At 35.3% G+C, this 22,570-nt stretch overlaps 1 protein-coding gene across 2 annotated transcripts in view; it reads left to right on the forward strand.

The window, feature by feature from the left end:
* Nucleotides 1-20,644, forward strand: part of LOC105347034 (ATP-binding cassette sub-family C member 9) — a 29,234-nt gene extending 8,590 nt beyond the window's left edge. For both annotated transcript variants that reach the window (XM_034480909.2, XM_034480908.2), the window contains exons 6-33: nucleotides 594-749; nucleotides 1,287-1,421; nucleotides 1,984-2,146; nucleotides 2,829-2,869; nucleotides 3,069-3,335; nucleotides 3,646-3,865; nucleotides 4,000-4,309; nucleotides 4,456-4,551; nucleotides 5,533-5,617; nucleotides 5,760-5,840; nucleotides 5,949-6,086; nucleotides 6,340-6,464; nucleotides 6,716-6,794; nucleotides 6,893-6,983; nucleotides 7,549-7,808; nucleotides 8,288-8,448; nucleotides 9,121-9,190; nucleotides 9,614-9,771; nucleotides 10,576-10,668; nucleotides 11,049-11,151; nucleotides 11,419-11,532; nucleotides 11,876-11,996; nucleotides 12,242-12,372; nucleotides 13,345-13,532; nucleotides 14,047-14,150; nucleotides 14,681-14,730; nucleotides 16,280-16,426; nucleotides 16,773-20,644. In XM_034480909.2, coding sequence (XP_034336800.2) covers nucleotides 594-749; nucleotides 1,287-1,421; nucleotides 1,984-2,146; nucleotides 2,829-2,869; nucleotides 3,069-3,335; nucleotides 3,646-3,865; nucleotides 4,000-4,309; nucleotides 4,456-4,551; nucleotides 5,533-5,617; nucleotides 5,760-5,840; nucleotides 5,949-6,086; nucleotides 6,340-6,464; nucleotides 6,716-6,794; nucleotides 6,893-6,983; nucleotides 7,549-7,808; nucleotides 8,288-8,448; nucleotides 9,121-9,190; nucleotides 9,614-9,771; nucleotides 10,576-10,668; nucleotides 11,049-11,151; nucleotides 11,419-11,532; nucleotides 11,876-11,996; nucleotides 12,242-12,372; nucleotides 13,345-13,532; nucleotides 14,047-14,150; nucleotides 14,681-14,730; nucleotides 16,280-16,426; nucleotides 16,773-16,913 — 3,828 coding nt within the window. In that variant the 3' untranslated portion in view covers nucleotides 16,914-20,644. The remainder of the gene's footprint in view (nucleotides 1-593; nucleotides 750-1,286; nucleotides 1,422-1,983; nucleotides 2,147-2,828; nucleotides 2,870-3,068; nucleotides 3,336-3,645; nucleotides 3,866-3,999; nucleotides 4,310-4,455; nucleotides 4,552-5,532; nucleotides 5,618-5,759; nucleotides 5,841-5,948; nucleotides 6,087-6,339; nucleotides 6,465-6,715; nucleotides 6,795-6,892; nucleotides 6,984-7,548; nucleotides 7,809-8,287; nucleotides 8,449-9,120; nucleotides 9,191-9,613; nucleotides 9,772-10,575; nucleotides 10,669-11,048; nucleotides 11,152-11,418; nucleotides 11,533-11,875; nucleotides 11,997-12,241; nucleotides 12,373-13,344; nucleotides 13,533-14,046; nucleotides 14,151-14,680; nucleotides 14,731-16,279; nucleotides 16,427-16,772) is intronic.
* The last annotated feature ends 1,926 nt before the right edge of the window (nucleotides 20,645-22,570 follow it).

Raw genomic sequence — 22,570 nt, forward strand, 5'->3', positions numbered from 1 at the left:
TTTAAAGCATAGTGTACTAAAAGTAGGGTAGTGGGCTCATTACTATAAACATATTATATATCTCTAGCATGTACGTTTTTTGGCTGAATTTGATTTTGCAGCAAGTATATAGCATGGATTTGAATTTGTCCATACTAGTAATTATGTCGATAAATGCCAGGCATTTAGCAACATAATTTGAATATTTGGGTAGAAGACATTTATTAAATTTGACAATTGCCTAAATCCTCAGTGAGTGGAGTGCTGTATATTTGAGTGTTGTATATTGGTGAATTAGTTTGTTGTATACAAGTGTGTTGCATATTAGTAGTGTGTTGTGTATAAGTGTGTTGTATTATAATATAAGTATATAAGTGTGTTGTATATAAGTGTGTTGTATATAAGTGTGTTGTGTATAAGTGTGTTGTATATAAGTGTGTTGTATGTAAGTGTGTTTTGTATTTGAGTGTGGAATATTTGTGTGTTGTATATCTGTGTGTTGTGTATCTGTGTGTTGTATATTGGAATGAGTTGTTTTAGCCTGTGAAGGGGTTATGTGTTGTGTATTGGGAAGTGGTGTGTAATATATTGGTGTGACTATCTGTTGACTGTAGGCGATGGTGTACAACAAGGGCCTGCGCCTCTCGGGACTGGTCATCAACTCAGGCCAGATGACGATGGGTCAGATTCTGAACCACATGTCTCAGGACGCCACCAATCTGATGATGATGTTCTTCTTCATTCACTATGTCTGGAGCGTACCCTTAACAGTGAGTTAGTAGAAGCATAGAATTCAGATCACATGCTACCAAATCACCTGTGCTGGAACAGGGGACCTGGAAAAATGGCTACATATCATTGCTAATTCTAGTTGGGGTTAGTTCTGGGTTGTTAGTTTGATGGTGTTTATGAACTTGTCTGTCACACAGTGAAGACATGTGTTGTCTGTCACACAGTGAAGACATGTGTTGTCTGTCACACAGTGAAGACATGTGTAGAATTAATAATCCAAGGATCAAGTCAAGTAAATTCTATTATTCAGTATTTTTGATGATACTCTAGAATCATTGAAATTAAAGGGACCAATTTTTGAAAATTGCCAGGCTTTACTTGTTTGCTGCAATGATACTTTGTGGATTTTGATCAATGAGTAATAGGTAAAGACTGTTCTTCATAATTCACTGAGGATTTATAGTGAAGGATATCAATGAAAACTTTAGCCATCTTGAGTTTGAATGAACGAACTGAGACACATTTTGATGAATAACAGTTAGTTTAGAGTGTCAATGTAAGAGTATTTTTTGCAGGTTATCATAGCGCTGGTGCTGATGTACATGAAGATGGGGTGGACAGCCCTGATCGGGGGGTCAGTGGTGGTGATGGCGGGACCCATACAGTATCTGGTGGGCAAGGGAATGTCCAACATGCAGAAAAAAGTCATGGTATGTGGGAAGAAAAATCATTCATACCGGTATAATACTGAAAATCACACAGAGGAACACATTTAGAGGCAATATACTTAGAGCAAATTCAAGCTTACAGTTAAGTCAGCTTTATTTGCTTTATTGCAGTGTAAACCTATTGGTACATGCATAAGAAAATGTCTTTATATAATCATGTTTTAGTGTACAATGAGTATTGAATTGAAATAGAATACTCACTCTATCTTAGAAAACTGTATAATCACTCTGATTAGGCACGTTTGTGGTTGTATATGATTATATTATTAATTATACTGTGGAATCATTAGAATTTGTTTTGGCTCAATTTTCGTGGTATTCGTGGGTAGCCCTCCCCCACGAATTTAAATCCTCAACGAAAACAGTTTTAGAAAGAGTTATCTTTGTTGCTGAAACGGTAACCGACACATCCACGAAATTACATCCCCACGAATCAGCAAAAAGGTCATAATCCACAAAAATTGGCCCCCACGAATTTAAATGATTCCACAGTATATATTTGTAATAACTGGTTACAATTCTAGAAATATGTTTCTGATTTTAGGCTCAGTCAGACAAAAGAGTCAAGAAATGCAATGAGGCCATTCAGGGCATCAAGGTGATCAAGCTACTGGCCTGGGAGAAGTTCTTCTGCCATGACATCCAGTCCTCCAGGAAGAAGGAACTCAAACTTCTATTCTTCAACTCCATCTTCAGAGTTCTCTTCAGTAAGATTGAATTAAAGAAAATGATATTGAGCTTCTCTGCTTTAAAACAAAATGCAACAGCTAGGAATTATTGGGGTTTTTTTATTACAAGATTTGAGAAGGGGGAATCACTTATTTTAATTTTTTTTAAACTGAAAATCAGAAGACTGGTGGAGTAAAGACCCTTTTCAATATATCTACAAAATTAATCAATGCTGCAGCATTTGACTTAATGCAGCAGTGAATGAGAAACTAAACTTTTATAGGGTCAATTTAAACATTAGTTTGATGTCATTTTTTGCTGATTTTGTACTCTGTTTTAAGAAATAAAGCTGTTTAGAAAATGTTGCTATAACAGTCAAATAAGGCACCTGTACCCATACATACATGAAAGTAAAAATCTTTCCATTTTTAACTTTGTTGAATGAATACAGATAACTTATTGGACTTTTCCTAAAGACTAGAAAGAATTGTCAACTGTGAATTAGAAGCAATCATATTCGGCACAAACAAAGTTGATGCAAGAATTGGTTCAGAGAAAAGTACTCATTGTCCTGCATTCTGTCCTTAAAGTTCACCAAGCTGTTCAAGATGTTTCTAAAATTAAACCAAGTTTCTCTCAAAAAAGTACTTATGTATTTTCCTTCAAACACACCCATCCCCTGTATTGTTATGAGTATTAATATATTTTGTTTTCTTGCAGCTTTCATCCTGGTTGCTGTACCAACCATAGGAACCATGGTGGTATGTCACTGATAATGATAAATGATCTTACCGGTATTCAAAATGAGCTTTTTACTGGATTTGATACAATATCCAAGAAAGTCATCTCTATACAGTTTATACTTGATTTTCTCCTCCGAAAAAATCCAACTTTACTTAACCCTGTACCAAAACTTTGTCTTATAACACATGATAACCTGTATGACCTTTGACCTTGCAGACGTTCATCCTGTACCCAGACCTTGAGGGTAAGCCGTTAGACGTGGGTAAGGCTCTGTCTACTTTGGCCCTGTTCAACATCCTGACCCTCCCCATGGCTCTGTTCACCCTCTTCTGTACGACCTTTATCACCGCCAGCGTCAGCATCAAACGTCTGATGCGCTTTCTGTTGTCCGAGGAAACGGAAGGTCTTGCGGATAAAAACAAGACCCTGACCCACAGCATTGGGATAGACACCACAGACCCAGACGGAGTGACCGGGACAGAGGTAGGTACTTCACTGGTCCACACTGATAAATATATCAGCTGAAAAACGAGTCTCGCAAAAAAAGCCATGTTTATATCATACAAACGAATTTACTTCCAGAGCCATTTTATTCATTGAAATTCACATGAATACCAGCATTTAAATCTTAATGGTAAAAATACATTGCATTGTATAATATTAGTATTGCTATACTTTGATATTGGTTGTAAAATCCTTTATTGTAATTGCATGTTATCTTTAAAAGTTTATAATGATAAATTAATAAAAAAAAAATTTGTTGCTCAATGAAATTTAATGGCCTTAAATTTAGGATATAAAACTGGACACGATTGTGGAGTATTGCAATGGGACAAAAAAGAATTCTACGTCCACGAGCCTTCATAAGGATGAGGATAGCAGCAGTCAGAGTTCGCTGGGAAGCAACATGTCTCGAACGCCGAGTCGAAGCCGTCAGAACAGTAAAGGCTCGCTGCTGGACATGATGGAGGGAACCCGGCGCTCCAGTGCCCAGACCAACTACTCAGGACCAGGTAACCATAACCTAGACTACAAGATGGGGTTTTAATTTAATTTATTTTCAAAAAAATTTCTGATTATTAAAAATTCTTAAATTTCATCTTGTATTTATGTACCAGTAGATTATCATATTATTATTTGATGACAGCTTTAACAGTGAATGATAGAAAGGACCCAGCGCGTCGCAGACACACCAGCGGGGTGTCCACCGAGGACGAGGAAGAAGTCTCGGAAAACCTCACTGTTATCGAAGCCAAGAATGTGTTTGAGATCAACGACGGAGCTTTCTCCTGGCATTTAGACCATGAGGAGGAAATAGCCCTGAAGGACATTAATGTTAAAATACCTGTCGGGAAGCTGACAATGATTGTAGGTCAAGTGGGTTCAGGGAAGACGTCGTTGATATCTGCCATGCTTGGGGAAATGACAACAGTTAGTGGACATGTGGATATCATCAAGTAAGATACAGGAGTATACGATAAGGATCTGAACTGATTATTTTTTTAATTTTATATTTTGATCTGACATACCTGGTACTTGTTAATAGTTAATCTTACAGTTGAAGCTGAAAGGAATCTTAGAATTTTTTTGTTTATGATTACAGAGGAGCTAACATTGCATTTGTACCACAGAAGCCATGGTTACTGAACGCAACACTGAAGGAGAACATCTTGTTTGGACAAGCATTCAACTTCAGACGGTAAGGCCTAAAGTTCCAGTTCTTTAAAAAAAAATTCTCTGTTTTATTCTCCCAGTAGCAGTCAGTCAAATTTAAAGTGGAAAGTTATCTGTCTTACAGAAAATGCACACTCAACTTTTGATGAATTTAGTGTGATGTAACTTTATTATCCCCTCGCGCAACAAGTTACGCGAGGGGATATAGCATCGCTACCGTGCGTGTGTGTGTTCGTATGTATGTGTGTATGTATGTATGTGTGTGTGTATGTGTGTGTGTGCACTCCATTTCAATTTTCTAGTAAATTAATAAAAAAAACCTTCCAATAGAATTTCCTCAGCCTTTGCACAAATATGCCTCATTGTAAAAGATTAAAACAAATGCAATGTCAAATTAATTGGTCAAATTTGTATGCAAAAACTTAGATAAAATTACACCATGGTAAAGGAGGGGGGGGGGGGGGGGTATACATTATGACAAAATTCGTTCAAAACTAAAAATATTTATCATAGATTGCACACTTCTGTAAAATAACAAAGAAAAAATGCATATGCCTTTCCAAACCATTAATACTATTACAAATTATTATTTCATTAAATCAATGTTATAATCAATTTTGTATACGAGTTATCAATCTTCCGCTTCACTTCTTTGAAACCAAAGTGAAAGTAAGCAGTTCAAATCAACAACTTGATATTTTTTGGATTTAGATCTAGTACAGGTAAAGAAAATGTAGTTTTTGCAGTAATGGAGAGTTAGTAGAATGTGGTCTTCTCATTAACATAACTATATATTGCTAAATAATGCATCCCTGCACACAATAACTCATGTCGCGAGGGGATGCTCCGCTTAGCGGTGCCCTTGTTCAAGATTGATATGGAGAAAAAAGTTTGAAAATAATGTAAAGTATTCTGTTGATGATAATGAATCAAACATGCACTGGCCATTACCAGTAAGTGTATTAGACTGTTCTCTGTACAGTATCATCATGAATCTTTAAAACAGCTATAACAAAGTAATAGATTCCTGTGCACTGAAACCTGACATTGCATCACTTCCTGCCGGAGATGAAACAGAAGTCGGAGAGAAGGTAAGGCCGTTTCTATAATCTAAATGATAACATCAGGAGTAACACTGAACTTATATATATAATTATTTTCATAAAAGTTGATAAATCTACAAAGAGATGGATGTATTGAAAAATAAAAATAGAAATGATTTGTGTATTTCAGGGAATCAATCTGAGTGGTGGACAGAAGCAGAGAATCAGCATAGCCAGAGCATTATACTCCAATGCTGATACTGTCATTCTGGTGGGCTACCTTTAATTCAAGTTTTATTAAGTTCTGTTTATCTTTCATACATAAACATGTACTTCAGCTTTCTTTATGGAAATTTGAATTCTTTCTCTGTCTGTTCAGGACGATCCTTTGTCTGCGCTGGACGCTCACGTTGGGAAGCATGTTTTCGAGGACGCCATTGTTAAGCGATTAGTCCGACGTAAAAGGTCTGTCATCCTGGTCACTCATCAGCTACAGTATGTCGGTCACTCCAATCAAGTAAGTACTTGCTATCTTATTTTCTCCTCCACTAGAATATGTTTGTTTAAAGCACAATTATAAATGGTATATTGATTGATTGTTTGATCACTTGATTGATTAATTTACTGATCAATAAATTGATTGATGTATTGATTGCTTGTTATTTCACATTCTTTGAGTTTTGTTTCTACTGTGGATTGGTAATTGACTTGTTGTTTGATGTTGATTAGTTTGGGTATGTAATTGACTGTTGTTATTTGGTGTTGATTAGTTGATCGTGATGAAGGATGGGAGGATACAGTACCAGGGGACGCTGAGTGAGGTCAAGAAGCAAGAGCCGGAGTTGTACGAGTCCTGGAGGCTGGCACTGAGAGAGGCCAAGGCCTCCGAATCAAGGTCAGGGTCATTCCTAATCACCAAGGATAAAACTCAATACAGATGTTCCTACAGTCAAATGGTTTTATAGTGATCAATTGGATATGTGAATAACAACTGATGATTCCATGAATTGGAAGAAAGAAGTTTTTGTGTAAATTTAAATGCAGAAGACAGAATTTTAAATTTTCAAATTTTTGAAGGTAGTATGTTTTTTTATGAAGTCAGTTGATTTGATGATAGAAATCCATGTTACCTCCCCTGTTTTACAGTCGGGACCACCATGATGCCCCTATGTCTCCGTCAGATGGTGCCCATCCATTCGACTACAGCAGACAGATCTCTGTACAGGTGAGTATTCCTATTAACAAGTCAGAGAGATCGGTGGGAGGGGGGCTTTAGAAAAATTGAGATGTGTCAGTCTTTTTAAAACTATTCAAATATTTCAGTCCATTCTCTCTGGAGGCAGTCAACCTTTCAGCAGACAGATGTCTGAGATGTCAAACGTGGAGGAGGATTGTATAGATGCTACAGAGCAGGGTAAGGGAACCTTGCATACATTTACTGTAGATATAGCTTTTACTTGGGGGAATAAAAGGGTTCAGGGGAAGATAAAGAGATTGTATACATGCTACAGAGCAGGGTAAGAGAATTCTCTTACAGTACACACAACTTAGTAGAAAAAAGAGAGTTGTATACATATTGGATGTGCAAAGAATGAAATGGAATTCTATACATGAGCCTAGGAACTAATATAAAAAGCATGTGCATAAAGAAAGCAACATTTTTTTGAAGGAATATTGTATTTTCTACTTCCGTCTACTGAGTGGAAGACATTGCATCATTAAATGTTTTCAAACTGTAATGAACCATTAAGGCATGTCTTCTGTGTCTGAAATTAATGAACCATTAAGGCATGTCTTCTGTGTCTGAAATTAATGAACCATTAAGGCATGTCTTCTGTGTCTGAAATTAATGAACCATTAAGGCATGTCTTCTGTGTCTGAAATTAATGAACCATTAAGGCATGTCTTCCGTGTCTGACGCTGATTGGTCATATGTCCATATGCATCATTGTAAATGTTTTCACTGATTGGTCCTGTAGATCCCCTTAAGGAGAAGGATGGACAGCTGGTACAGAAGGAACACAAGGAGGTGGGGGCCATCTCCCTCCGCGTTTACCTGCAGTACGCCGCAGCCTGTGGCTACCTGCTCATGGGTGGGATGATGATGCTACAGGTGGGCTACCATGTGTTACTGGCCTGGAGCAACATCATTCTGTCTTTGTGGGCGGAGGAATCGACCGAGTTCCAGACTCAGCTAGCTCAACTCGGCTCACAAAACAAGAGCAGTAACATCTCACAGGTGAGATATTCTGGAATGATTTCAGCTGTGTATCTCCCAATTTCAAATACTGTGATATCAGTAATTCATGTTGAATCCCTATTGGACAAAATTGGACAGTCATGAATAATGGTACAAATTGATGCAACTATTTTACACAACTTTATGTCTCATCAAAAGTTTGAATTTTAACAAATCCCTGAAAAATTTGTGCTCACAAATGTTAAAGAAACTACAATATGCAGTTTGCCTGGTTTTATTAAAGGGATATCAGTTGTGTGCATCGTATGGTTAGAGCCCTTAATTAGAAAGAAACATTTTGCTCTGTCACTTTGACCTCTTATGTACTTTAAAAAATTGTTACTACTCACTGAAGTTTTTTTTTTAAAGCAATCAATTACAAGCAACTAAGTTGATGATTACTTTAGGTACTTTTCCATCTTGTGGCAACCGATAGCTCTCCGGTTATACTGGAAAATTACTGTATATTTTACTTTCAGACATTTGACAATCACAAATACATGTTCGACTATATGATACTGAACATAATTGGCTTGGTTGGAGCCTTCATTGCCAATCTAGTCCTGTACTTGACCACACTGAGGGCTTCCAAGAATCTCCATTTCAACCTCCTGGACACTATTCTTCACCTCTCTATCAGGTGAGGTACAAATTACAAAAAACTACTGTAAATTCCTTATATTACACGAGTACTTAATTCCGCAATCCCGCTGTGATGTATCAAATCGCAAGAATATAAAATTGTGAACCCAGAGTGCTTTATCTTATTTCTTATCGTTCTAAACTTTGAAAAAATAATGACAAGATTTTAAATTCTGCGAAGGATGCTTCTCGCGATTTTATGCGGATATTAATTTCTCATCTTTGATCAGGAATCTACAGTATATATGCTGGGTTATGTTTGCCAAATCACTATTAATACACATAGATATAAGTAGTTGATATTAAGTAGTTTATGTCCCATTTAAATATGTATGTATCTACTTCTTTTGGTAAATTTGAATAAGATAAGTTTCATATCAGGTGATTCATTTTCTCTTTATTTCAAATTCCACGGCTATCCCTCATGATCACCCATAGAAATGCTCAACAAATTGTAAAACATAACTATTAAGCAGTGTTGTCACTTGATAAAACACAATTACTTAATATATAAAAGTAAACCAATGAAAACACGCCTCCATGATAGCATGAAATGATAGCAGACCACAAAACAAAAATTAATGTTATTTTAATAAATGTAAAAATGATTGATGTTTTGTATATTTAAATCCTGAGCTTTTATTCATTTTATTTTTTTGTATCTGAGCAGGTTTTTTGACACAAACCCAAGCGGTCGAATTATAAACAGGTTCTCAGCGGATGTGGCAGGAATTGACCAGGTACATTTATTAACATTTATTTTAAGCTCGACATATAAAACAATACTGTGGTTTCATCAATATTCGTTGAATACCAATTTTCATGGATTTCGTTGTTAAGTTGATCCACAAAATTAAATGTTCATTGAAGTGCAATTTCTATTAATATTTTGTATTGATAGACCAGTTGGCCACGAATTTACGTATCCTTGAAACTGTCATTTTTACTTTATCCACGAAAATTGATACCCTCGAATATTAATGAAACCACAGTACATCAATTTAATAAATATTGATGGAGAAAGTCTCTACCCTTAGACAATACAAAAAGTATGTAATTTTATGAGCATTCTAAAAAAAAAAATTACAAAGTAATTATTCCCATCAGATATTATTGAGAACTACATGTACCTGCATCTACACTACAGTTTTATGATTTTACAGCGATTGCCCTTTATTCTGGAGAGTTTTACCCGCTGTGTCCTGGTAACAATATCGGCCCTGGCCATTAACGCGATCGCAACGCCCTACTTCCTAATAGCGGTGGCTCCACTGGCCATTCTGTACTACTGCTTCCAGTACTTCTTCAGGGCCACAGCCAGGTGAGTTTCAGACATCCCATCCCCCACTCATATCACTCACAGAATCCAGTTCAGCTGATACCAATTTGATTAAAATCACCTTTTAAATGTTTAGCTTCTTGGGTCGTTCGCCACTTGGGATGTGATCTTTAAGCAAATTATTGCAGTTGTTTCAGAGTGGTATTATCAGAATACAGTGAAACACAGCTACTCTACACACTCTTATAATGATACGGTGAAACACAGCTACTCTACACATTCTTATAATGATACGGTGAAACACAGCTACTCTACACACTCTTATAATGATACGGTGAAACACAGCTACTCTACACACTCTTATAATGATATGGTGAAACACAGCTACTCTACACACTCTTATAATGATACGGTGAAACACAGCTACTCTACACACTCTTATAATGATACGGTGAAACACAGCTACTCTACACACTCTTATAATGATACGGTGAAACACAGCTACTCTACACACTCTTATAATGATACGGTGAAACACAGCTACTCTACACACTCTTATAATGAATTCATAATTACAGCCAAGTCAGTTTCCTTCTCTCATCAAATATATCTGAAGTTTCTGGATAAAGTAAATAACTTTGATAACAAATTTAAAGTTGCTCTTTCATTGTACTTCACTTTAGTTATGAATTACTGTATTCTAAAATGAAACTTCACAGTTAAAAGCAATATACTGTTTGTTGTTTGACCCTTTTCAGTACACAGCTGTAAGGGTCTATATACATCAGGTATATTCTATGTTGTTGATTATAAATCTTGATTTGGAATATTTGTTTGCATTAACAGGGAGCTTCAGAGGATAGAGAGTGTGACAAGATCACCTGTGTTCTCTCACCTGTCAGAAACTCTCAGTGGGATGCAGACAATCAGAGCCTACAGGTAACTAATTACACGCATTGTTATATTGAACTTAGTTTTAATGTTTACAGGTGAGGAGGGATTGTGTATTAGCTTACAGGTATGTAGAACTTTCAGGAAACAGTCGCTGCCAAGAACTATGGCCTCTGTACCAACAGGTAATAGCAAAATGTATGATAGCATTGCATTGATGAGTTTTGGATTTCAAATTTTGAATTTGATAAACTGTAACTAAGGTCCATTGATATTACTGGCACATACCTCCTGAAGGTTCACAGCAAAATGACTGTTGAAGCTATTGTAACTCTAAATCCATTGTATATCAAATCTGTTCTAGATTACCATAGCGCTTTGCAAGTTTTTGATAAGTACTGGTATGAAGCGTCTTTTTATATTTTCAGAGCTGAGCGGCGGTTTAGAAAGAGAGCTTTTGCCCTCATTGACAACAATAATACTCCCTATGTTTTTGTGATGGCTATAAACAGATGGCTTGGAATTCGTCTGGTAAGTCAACTGATTACTGTAGATAAAAACCACAGTAAACAGACCAAGGAAAAGTACTCACCGCCACGATTTTATGGTGTCAATTTTAGCATTTTTCTTGCTCGAAATTACCGGGGGTATACGTATATGTGATACTAATTTTTATATGAACTTTATTGAGAATTATTTTAATTGCTCTTTAAAACTCAAAGTTGTACATTGTTTTCAGATGGTTTTGCATAGTTTCAGGTTGAAGTATTAATTGGTTGTAATTTCTTCCCTATTTAGGACTATATAGGGTCTCTGCTGGTGTTTTTATCTGCTATATCCAGTCTGGCCACCTGTCTGACCGGGCAGACCTCTCCAGCTTATGTCGGCCTCTCAATCACCTACGCTTTACAGGTATGCCTTTCAATCACCTATGCTCTACAGGTAGGCCTCTCAAACACCTATACTTTACAGGTATGGCATAGCCTTATTGATAAAAAGTGTGTTGCTGTAAACATGAAAATTTTCATGTGGGGAGTAAAACATCAAGAGAAAGTACTTGGGAAATATTTAACTCAAAATTGACTTGCATACAATGTACATTTATATTATTTTTTAAATAAACATTCATAATATGGAAACAAATTTTGCTTTTTGTTTCCTATTGGTTATTGTGTTATTAACAACACATGGAAACAAAATTTACTGTAGTCTGTAAACTTGGCATTGAAATGCAAAAATGAATTTATTTTTTCAGGTGTCTATCTACTTGAACTGGATCGTCCGTAATGCTGCTGAGCTGGAATTGTCAATGAACTCGGTGGAGAGGGTTGATGAGTTTATCCACCTGGAGCGAGAAGTTGACTTCCACCATAAAGGTCAGGGGGGACTCAACATAATAAAAATAGAAAAGGGAAAAACCCAATGATATACTTAACACAGCAGTGAAAATGTTTGTGTGCTCTGAAAATAATGCATGCTCCTTATTTAGGTCAATTGAATCTGCAAAGAAATTTTTGAAGTCAAATAATTAGGTAAAAATCAGGTCAATTAGTACATGTATATGATATGGTTGAAGAGATTTGAGATTTAAAATATTAAGTTGTGTACTTGCATTTTGCAGGTAACCATAAACTGGAGAAAGGGTGGCCAGTGCACGGAAAAATTGAGTTTAGGAATGTGAGTCTAAAGTATGACAAGGACTTAGAGAAGGTGGTGACCAATGCATCCTTCATCATCAACCCTGGAGAAAAGGTGAGGAGCTTGTAGGGGCAACAAAGTGAAGTGGATCAACTAAAATATTCTTCTCCTTTGTTTGTTTGTTCCAAGTTAATCTATATTTTAAAGAACATATTCAGCTATGATATCTCTTCTACCTTATTTGATTACACAGAATTAAGGAAGACAAAGCCCTCTCGTTTGCCCAAAGGGCTGTGAGAGTGAAGCCCTTCCTATAGATAACATGTATATGTGAGAATAATGACTACTAGTATTTCAGAGTTTACAAACTTCACTTATGAACTTAAAAAATGTGGTTCAAGATTGTTGAAAACATTTAAAGTGTTGTTCTACAACTAGTTATTTTGATCTATTTGCAAATTGTTCTCCACATTGTTTCTTGTTTATCGGAAATTGTCCAGTGATGTCTACTAACATGACGTCACAAGGTACACTGTGCATGTTACATTGAGCGTAATGAATAGATAGGAGGATCTAACTGTGCGTGTTACATTGAGCGTAATGAATAGATAGGAGGATCTAACTGTGCGTGTTACATTGAGTGTAATGAATAGATAGGAGGATCTAACTGTGCGTGTTACATTGAGTGTAATGAATAGATAGGAGGATCTAACTGTGCGTGTTACATTGAGCGTAATGAATAGATAGGAGGATCTAACTGTGCGTGTTACATTGAGCGTAATGAATAGATAGGAGGATCTAACTGTGCGTGTTACATTGAGCGTAATGAATAGATAGGAGGATCTAACTGTGCGTGTTACATTGAGCGTAATGAATAGATAGGAGGATCTAACTGTGCGTGTTACATTGAGCGTAATGAATAGATAGGAGGATCTAACTGTGCATGTTACATTGAGCGTAACGAATAGATAGGAGGATCTAACTGAGCATGTTTCCAATGAATCTGATAGTGAAAATCTAATTCTATTAATAGCATTGCTCTTCAAACAGCACACTGTAAAACATATTACATGTATTTCATTTTAGGTTGGAATATGTGGACGAACTGGGAGTGGAAAATCCTCATTGACCTTGAGTTTATTCCGCATGATTGACATATGTGAAGGAGAAATTTACATCGATGAGAAGGACACTAAGAGAGTTTCTCTGGAAGAACTGAGGAGTAACCTGGCAATTATTCCACAGGACCCTGTCCTGTTTACAGGGACAATCAGGTCAGGACCACCTAGCACATCAACAATCGCTATAAATTGGACTGACAAGCACATCTGATATTATTTTCACTAAGGGAAACCCAGTGTATCAACTTTCAATCAGGGCCACCTAACACATCAACTATTGCTTAGGCCATTTAGCACATCTACTATAACTTTCAAAAAGTGCAACTTTGTATAACAGCTACCGGTATTACTGAGGACCATCTAGCACACCAACTATCACCTAAAGCCACATAGCACATCTTTTATCACTATCGCTTAGGGCCACCTAGCACAACAGCAATCTCTAAACTTTATCTTATTGCATCTTTCCTAAATTTTCCATCCGTAGAGAAAAGAAGTTTACATACCATACACTTAGGTCAGTAACCTTTAAAATCCATGCATATTAGGTGTTAGTCTAATAAAAAGAATGAGTATTATAGGCTTGTATAATTTTGGGGATATAATAAATTCTGTACATTAACATTCTGTATGACACCTTTATATAGTGATGAAATGTTTTGTATAGGTATAACCTTGACCCACTAAATGAGATCCCAGATGAGAAGTTGTGGTCAGCATTGGAGACAGTCCAACTGAAGGATTCCATCACAGAGCTTCCCAATCAGCTAGGTGAGTGTCTGGAGGATTCCAGGTGAGTGTCTCAGTCTGGAGAATTCCAATTGAATGTCTCAGTCTGGAGAATTCCAGGTGAGTGCCTCAGTCTGGAGAATTCCAGGTGAGTGTCTCAGTCTGGAGAATTTCTTACTGAGGTACATGTACATATACATGTATGTATGTTAGTTTGTAGGAACCTTGGTTTTGGTGAATAAGTTAGATCATTGATCCATATTGAGCATTATCATTTCTATATTTTCTAAAAACTGTGTTAAGGCATGTCAAAATTGGATCAAGACTGGTATGGACATTGTATTCTACTTTGTGTACCACATACGTCTTAATGGTTTCTGTGTCTTGTGTAACTTGGCACAGTCTTGAGAGAGCTCATCCAAATTCTCTATCCTAGAGTGAGAACATTAGCCAGTGCTTGCAAGCACATGATCTGGTCAATATGTCTGAGAATGTTATTTTATTGTATTTATATATACTGTAAGATGTCACCATGAGTTATAGATTAGTAATTTTCCGCTGTTTACTTTTAGATGCCAATGTGTCAGAAGGAGGTGAAAATTTCAGCGTCGGCCAGAAACAGGTATGGAATTCTCTTGACAATTACATACCTGTTAACCCTCCCGCATTGCGCGGGAGACTCCCGCAAAACGGCCTAAAAATCTAAGATCTCCCGCATCCAACGTATCTCCCGCACGGGAGACAAATTTCTCCCGCAATCGTATTTGTCTTCCCCATACCCCCCCCCCCCCCCCCCTCCCCAATTCTGAATCTTTACATGCAAATTTCAACATCCACTGCGGGGTTTTCTCTGATTTTGAACTCAAAAAGCTGCTGTGTAGTTTGAATATATCAATATCCATCCAAGTACTGTCTACCGTGATCATAGTATGACATGTTATAGCCCAGTTTACTTTTTACGATTACTTCCGGTTTTGACTTAAATCAGTTACGTATTTAGTTATGCATAGGCCTTATAAAAAATAAGTGAAAGCTTAAAACATCTTGATTTTACTCTGTAACACCAAAGAAAACAATAACAGCCAGTGGTGTCACTTAACAGGTGCACAGGTAAAGCACCCAAGCCACGTGCAGTGAGTCGTGACTAATTCTGTCTGGCCAGCACGATCGGTAAAAACCAAAGTGAGTTTGGAACACTGAGTGTTTATAAAAGCTACCAATAAAGTGAAGCTCGAGGAAAAAGTGTAAAAGCATTTCACAAGAGTTTTAAAAATTTATAGTACCGGTACTATGAATTACAGGGATGCTAAAGACATTACAACAGAGATCATTTTTAAATGATACTGGAGAAATACATGTTAAAATTGTTTTGTGAATTAAAAATCTATCCTATATATAAGGCAAAAAATAATTTTAATGAATATTATTTTCTGGTATTTTTTAACTGGGTTTCACTGCAAATTCAAAATAGGCAAAATAAATTTTCTGTGATTAGCCTAGATGTCAGCATGCAGTGATGGTTCAATACTGAACAATAAGAAGACTTAATATATAAAGTGGCACTATTGACTTCTTGTATTGTACCATGCAAACAAAATAATAGTTTTCTGAACTTGTACAGCAACACAAGTTGTAATTGGACACTGGTAGTCATAGAAATAATAAAATTTAAAATGATTGCAAATGCATTCATTACTATGGTAAAATAAGGTATCTCGTGAAAAAAAGTCGTTTACGCAAAATCTCCCCCTTAGCCAAGTTGGTAAGGGGGAGATTCTCCCACATAGCAGCTTTGAAAGGTTAACAGGTATGCAATTATTCCCTAAAATCATTAATTTTTAGGAAGTCATTACAAACTTTCATTGTAATTTTAGAAAAATAGTTCATTTATATGATTTCAATACTATGGTTCATTTACAGTTATTTTTTTTTAAATATTCATTGTGATTTTGTGGGAAATATGAATTTTTGTATATCTATCACCCTGTCAATGACAAAACCATTCCCAGCTACTGAAATGTGTCTCTGCTGTTTAAAGAGTCTCATCTAAATCTTTCAAGAAAGCATCAGAAGGGTAAACCTGTGTTGAAATGTGGGTTCGTGCAATCATGTATTATATCAGCTGATCTGTATAATCAGACAGTTATTTAGCAATTTCTCCTGTATTTCAGCTGTTCTGTTTGGCGCGGGCGTTCCTCCGGGATAACAAGATTCTCGTCCTGGATGAAGCAACAGCATCCATTGACCTGGAAACAGACAATAAGTTACAGAGAGTCATCGCCTCTGCATTCGGAGACAAAACTGTCATCACTATTGCTGTAAGCTTTTTCATTGATTACTCTAATTCAGACGCAAACATGTAATTGATTTTTTAAGCTCCAATATTTGTAAACATCCTGTAAAGATGAATATGAGAAAAAAACAGTAAACATAGTCTTTGATTTCATGACATGAATATACTTTTCTTAGAAATGATAAGTTACTGTGTGTGTGTGAATGTTTAATTCTATTAAATCTTCTTATGAATTTAATGTAAATCATAGTTTCATATCGACATGCATGTCGTTGATAACCACATAAGGTATATATATATAGAAAAATAAATTGGAACCTATCTTGTTCTATCTTGTCCCACAAATCAAAAATTTTAACTTGATCTTACAGCATCGGATCTCAACCATTTTAAAGTATGACAGAGTTATGGTTCTTGAAAAAGGAGAAGTCAAAGAATTTGACTCGCCTCAAACTTTGCTCAAGAATCCCGAATCCATCTTCAGCAGTCTGGTGCACAGTAAGAAGAAATGAACGCTGACTGAATGTCTGTGATAACCCACCAATCAGACTTAAACTTGACTTTGTGTGATACAGTTCAAAGCTATTGTTCAAAGTTCTTCCAAGAAGAGCAGGAGATTTTATGGCATGTATAAAAACAAGATGATAATGTGATTCTGTGGTGTTATTTATTTAATGGTTTACTTTTTTAATTGATGTGAACATATGAAGTGGGGTTTTTTTCATTGAAATTTGTTGTGTATAATGCATTCGTTGCTTTTTTGCAACTTGTAAATAAAGATATATCGATCACTTTATTTTGTAAAAAAAAATCAGTGAAATGAAGGACCATTGGTCCTGGACCAAGGAGAGATGCCTTCAAACTAGAGTCATCTATGTACCATATATTGAAAAAAGTACTTAGTGACATACTTGTATTCAGGGTTAATTATGCATGATAAAGGCATTATTTTACATACAGGTATTTGTCATTTGGGATTTGGTATTTGTCATTTGTCCTTTGAGAAAAAGACAAAGTGATACTGAAGAATATCATTTTTAGGTAAACAATCTAATATCATGTTTGTGAATGCAAATCCTTAGTGGAATTTTTAGATTTGTACATACCTGTGCATTCTGATCAGAGAGGGGCATTCCTATCGTCTTGTACAACTCTGCCAGTGCTGATTCTTTTGTATGATTCAGGCCTTGTTTTGTTTTGTAGTTGGCTGTCAATTCAGTGTAAGTGTTGCACTGTTGTTAAACATGCTGTCATTAGTTTTGCCATAGAAAATCATTTGTTGCACAGGTACTATTTTTTCAACATTTGCCATATGGCATTTTATGACATGAGTGTATCATGTGCCATTTGTTAATTTTTGTCTCAATTGCCATATGACATTTTATGATGCATCATATGCCATCCCTTAATTTTCATATGAATCGTCATTTTTGTGCGATTTGCTGTGTGATAGTTTCAGCATCTTTGCTCTATGTGACAATTTTTGTGTATGTCAACTTCCACATATTCCAAACACTTAGTAGAACTCTTTGTGTTATTGTTGTCTTAATTAGTAAAAAATGTCATGACAAAACAAATGCAATTTTGTAAGAAATGTTTTATGTGTGGTTTTCACAACTTTATTTTTTTCAATCATGATTGACAAAACGTGTATTGCTATTACAATCATATATTGTATTTCTTATTTTTGTATAAACAGACAAATCTGACAATGCTATGAAAAAATACTCATTTTTTCCACTCTGTAGAAATAAGATATTTTTTAATGTGATTACTGATTACGAAGTTAATTGTTATGAAATTGTTCTCCAAGATTGACATAATGTGTCCATTAGCACTGTTTTCGTGCAAATTGTACGAGCGCTGTGTGTCCTGTAATTCAGTGACGATTGTTGGTGATTGTTTGTTCACTTCTTTGATCCAAAACTATGGCTGCCTTTTTTAAGTAAAAAGGAGGTCATGATTGCAAGTAAAGCTTGACTGAATTTGTTTCTTTGTGTACACTTTGCTTTTTGTTTGTTCAATCAAAGAATTATGTATCGCAAACAAGTTTTATGTGATACAAATAAATATGATTTTTGTGATAGAAGTATGACTGCAATGATTTTTATGTTTTCTGGTTTTTTTCTGTTTTTTGATTATTTGTTGTGTTATAATTTATCTGTGCTTTTTTATCAAAAAATTATATCTGCAATGAATTTTATGTTTTGTTTTGTTGGTTTATTTGATGCTTTTTATTTTATCTGTGCTTTTTGTCATATTATCTTGTTGTTAGATGTAAATTTACTGTTATTTTATCATTGTTTATTCTTATTTACTTGGCCAACTCTATGAGTTTATGATAGCGGATTTTTATCAGTTAGCAAACATTGACCAAAAAACTCTGTAACATCTTCAGAAAGTGTCTCCCCTTTGAAGGAAACGTGTACTCGCTGTGAACGAACAATATCAAAAGTATTTAAACATGCAATTTTCAATTAACGATTATAAGTATTTGTATATAAATTTGCCAACGATACCTAAATAGTATTGGTAGATGCAGTTTCTATGATTGTGTCTAGTATTTTAACATGCATTGTAAACAATAAATTAATGTAACTTGTAGATGCAATTTATATGAAAATGGACTTTTATTTAAACATGCAATGTTGAGACATTTACCTTACTGGTAATTAATTAGAATTTTGGGCTACGACAGTGTCTTTATTTTTTGTGAAAATGGACAGTATTTGATTTATTGATGGGAATTTAAGAAAGAATTTTTATCAATCTTGTCAGGTAAACTTCTAAGTAATATTTTCCATGTTAAGTTAGTTGGAATATTCTGTAATGTGAGCCACAGTTAACAGGTTTTTTTTGGTTAATGACTTAACTATTACAGAGATTGTCTCACACTGTATGATCAATGTTTGTTTTTTTAGTGGAGCAGTCTTGCTAGAGTCCTGTTTGGTGCTATTCATTTACCTATACAGATGTAAAGTACAGTATGTGTACAGATGTGCAGCACCATATGCGTAAACCTGTAATATGTACAATAGGTTTACACCTGTAACATATGTACAGTAAGTGTACACCTGTAACATATGTACAGTAAGTGTACACCTGTAACATATGTACAGTATATGTCCACCTGTAACATATGTACAGTAAGTGTACACTTGTAACAGATGTACAGGAAGTGTACACCTGTAACAGATGTACAGTGCAGTACGTGTACAAACTTCAATTTGTTGTATTACATGTATAATCAGGTCACTGTGTGTTAAAAATGGCTGGAATATATTGTATGATAGATTTTTATTTAATCATGTTGAATTGCATGTAGATGCTAGATTAGATAGGTATAGTTTTGATTATACATGTATTATCATAATTTTTATTGAAGTAGCATCTTATTTATATAATGTTTTACTGACAACAATGGTCTTGGAGTGTATGGGTGGGGGTGGGGACCATAGAGGGGATGGATGGGCTGGGGGTGGGCCATCTAATTGTTTAGGACTAACAAGAAGAGTTGCTGTGATTTACATGTTTGCTGCTCAGGATGCTTACACTGCCCAGACTGAGGATCCTAAAGTCTGATCAAAACTCGGCCGGTGTGTCAATAGTACCCAGTAGTACATAGTACCCACTAGTAGTCCACAGTAGTACATGTAGTGTAGTATGACACAAGGTGAGCCAGGGTCCCATGATACAATCTCTTCATGACTAAGAACTCTTTGTATTTCATCATTTAGTCTTCTTATTTACTCCTGTTAAGTGAATACAGGTGTAGGCAAGTAGCAGGGAACTTTTTCTTATGCTTTTGCATTAAAAAAATGCATTCCTCTAACAGTTCTCTAAATATTTAATCTGATTGTGTATGTAGTAAGTCTTTTTGGTTTTTCCTACCCCGATACTTCGTGCCTACTACTTTGACCAACTGATCAATAATTTGTTATTTATTCTATGGGAGGGAGATGATCCTATTTTCTTGTATAAATTAGGGCCCAAACTCACCTATGATAGCCTCAAACATTGCCAAGAACAAACAGATAGTTAGAATTTTCAGAGATTTTTTTGTATGTAGCAATGCAACTTGTAAGAAATGTGAATAATTTGATGTTTCACAGAAGACGAGACTTTAGAAAACAAATGGGGTACACTGACAATATATTTTGTTGTACAGAAAATTTTGTTTATTTAGATATCAATTTTACAAGTTTTATGAATTTTAGGATCAAAATAAAAAAGTGAGTGTATATTTCAGTGTTTGTTGTGTTTTTAAAGTCAACAAATTAACCATCAGATCTACCTCAAAATTTAAGATATGATTTGTTTGGGTTAGTAATAAACTATTATTTAGTGAAGAAAAAATCCATATATTTTACCTTTTAAATTTGGATATTTTCCTATATATTTATATGGAGCTTTTCTTCTAAAGGAGATCAATACAGTCTAAAAATGACAAAGACCATCAATCCCTCTTATTCAAAATTGATAAAAAAAAGCTGCCCAATCAGCCCAGAAAGTGAAATAGCCTGTTTGGTATTTGAAATACAAATGTAAATCCATTTTAGCTCACCTGAGCTGAAAACTCAAGTGAGCTATTCTAATTACTTTTTGTCAAGGGTCATCTGTCTGTAAACTTTTTACATTTCCATTTCAATTTCCATTTTCTCAAGAACCACTGGGCCAATTTCAACCAAACTTGGCTTAAAGCCTCATTAGGTGAAGTAAATTCAAGTGTGTCAAAAGAAAGGGTCACACATTCTTTGAGCGGGAGATAATTAAAAATAATTGAAAATTTGTTTGTTATTTCAAACATATCTTCTCAAAAACTATTTGTCCAGAATAGCTGATGATTATGTGGAAGCATCTTCAGGTAGTGATGATTCAAGTTTCTTCAAATCATGACCCTCAGTGGTAGGGTGGGGTCAATATGGGGGTTCGAATTTTTAATTAATTATGAAGACACAAATCTCCTCAAAAAACCAGTCGGCCAGAAAAAGCTGAAACTGTTATGAAAGTACATGTATCTTTAGGTAGTGTAGATTTAAGTTTGTTCAAATCATAGTTCCCGGGGGTAGGATGGGAACACAGTGGGAGTTTTCAGTCTATACATAGGAAAATACAGAGAAAAATCTTCTCAAAACCCGTTTGGCCAGAAAGATGTAACTTGTGTGGAAGCATCCTTAATTAATGTAGATTCAATTTTGTTCAAAGCATGATCCCCATGAACACGGGAGCCACAATGGACAATTTGGAGTGTCTGAAGTTTTACTTCTTTTTTATTTTCTTGGGGGTTTTTTTTGTTGGTTTTTTTTGTTGGTTTTTTTTTTGGGTTTTTTTGTTTTGTTTTTTTTTTGTTTTTTTTTTTGCTTAGGTGAGTGATATGGCCCCTTGGCCTCTTGTTTCTGAATACTGCAAATCATTGTTCTGTGACGTGACCGGCCAGAGAGAGAGACTAAAACTTCCTCCACATACCGTAAGATACTTTTTATGATAGTTCATCACAACACAGAGATTTAATTGTTCTATGAGAATTGTTTACATCCCACTTTGTATCACATTGGATACTGCAGTATGGCACCAAGTTACTGACCCGTAAATTCTGAGTTCGAATAAGACAGCTGGGACTCTTGTTTACTTTTACAGCTATTATGAAAATTAGGTGGATTTTTTTTTCAAGTTACAAATTTTCAAATCATACACATGCTAGAATATCTTATTCTAATGTCAATGTTGTAAATTTTGAATTTACCGGGTTAGTGTACTTTTACACCCATCCAGTAAATTCAAAACTTTTAACATGACACTAATCACTTGTTACATAAACTCAAGAAGTTATATTAGAATAAGAACTTAAAACATGTATCTTGTAGTATGCCAATATCGCGGTCTCCAGGGGCTGCAACAGACAAAAAAAGTAACAAATAAAGGTTTTATTCTATTGGAAAAAATCAATGTGACTACTTAAGAGAAGACAGACTAGAACTGTATCACACTGAGATTCTACAGAAATTGGTGAAAAGTACATATGCTATCTGTAGAATGTCCGTTATTATAAATATCACCACCAGCAAAAAATATTGTCCTCAAGATTAATAACATTGTGAATATCATTTTAATTTTGTTCGTACATGTATCTACCACGAGAATTTTTTTTTTGTTATCATAACTGAAATTC

Source organism: Magallana gigas, chromosome 3, assembly GCF_963853765.1.
Source record: "Magallana gigas chromosome 3, xbMagGiga1.1, whole genome shotgun sequence".
In the NCBI taxonomy this organism is placed as follows: Eukaryota; Metazoa; Mollusca; class Bivalvia; order Ostreida; family Ostreidae; genus Magallana; species Magallana gigas.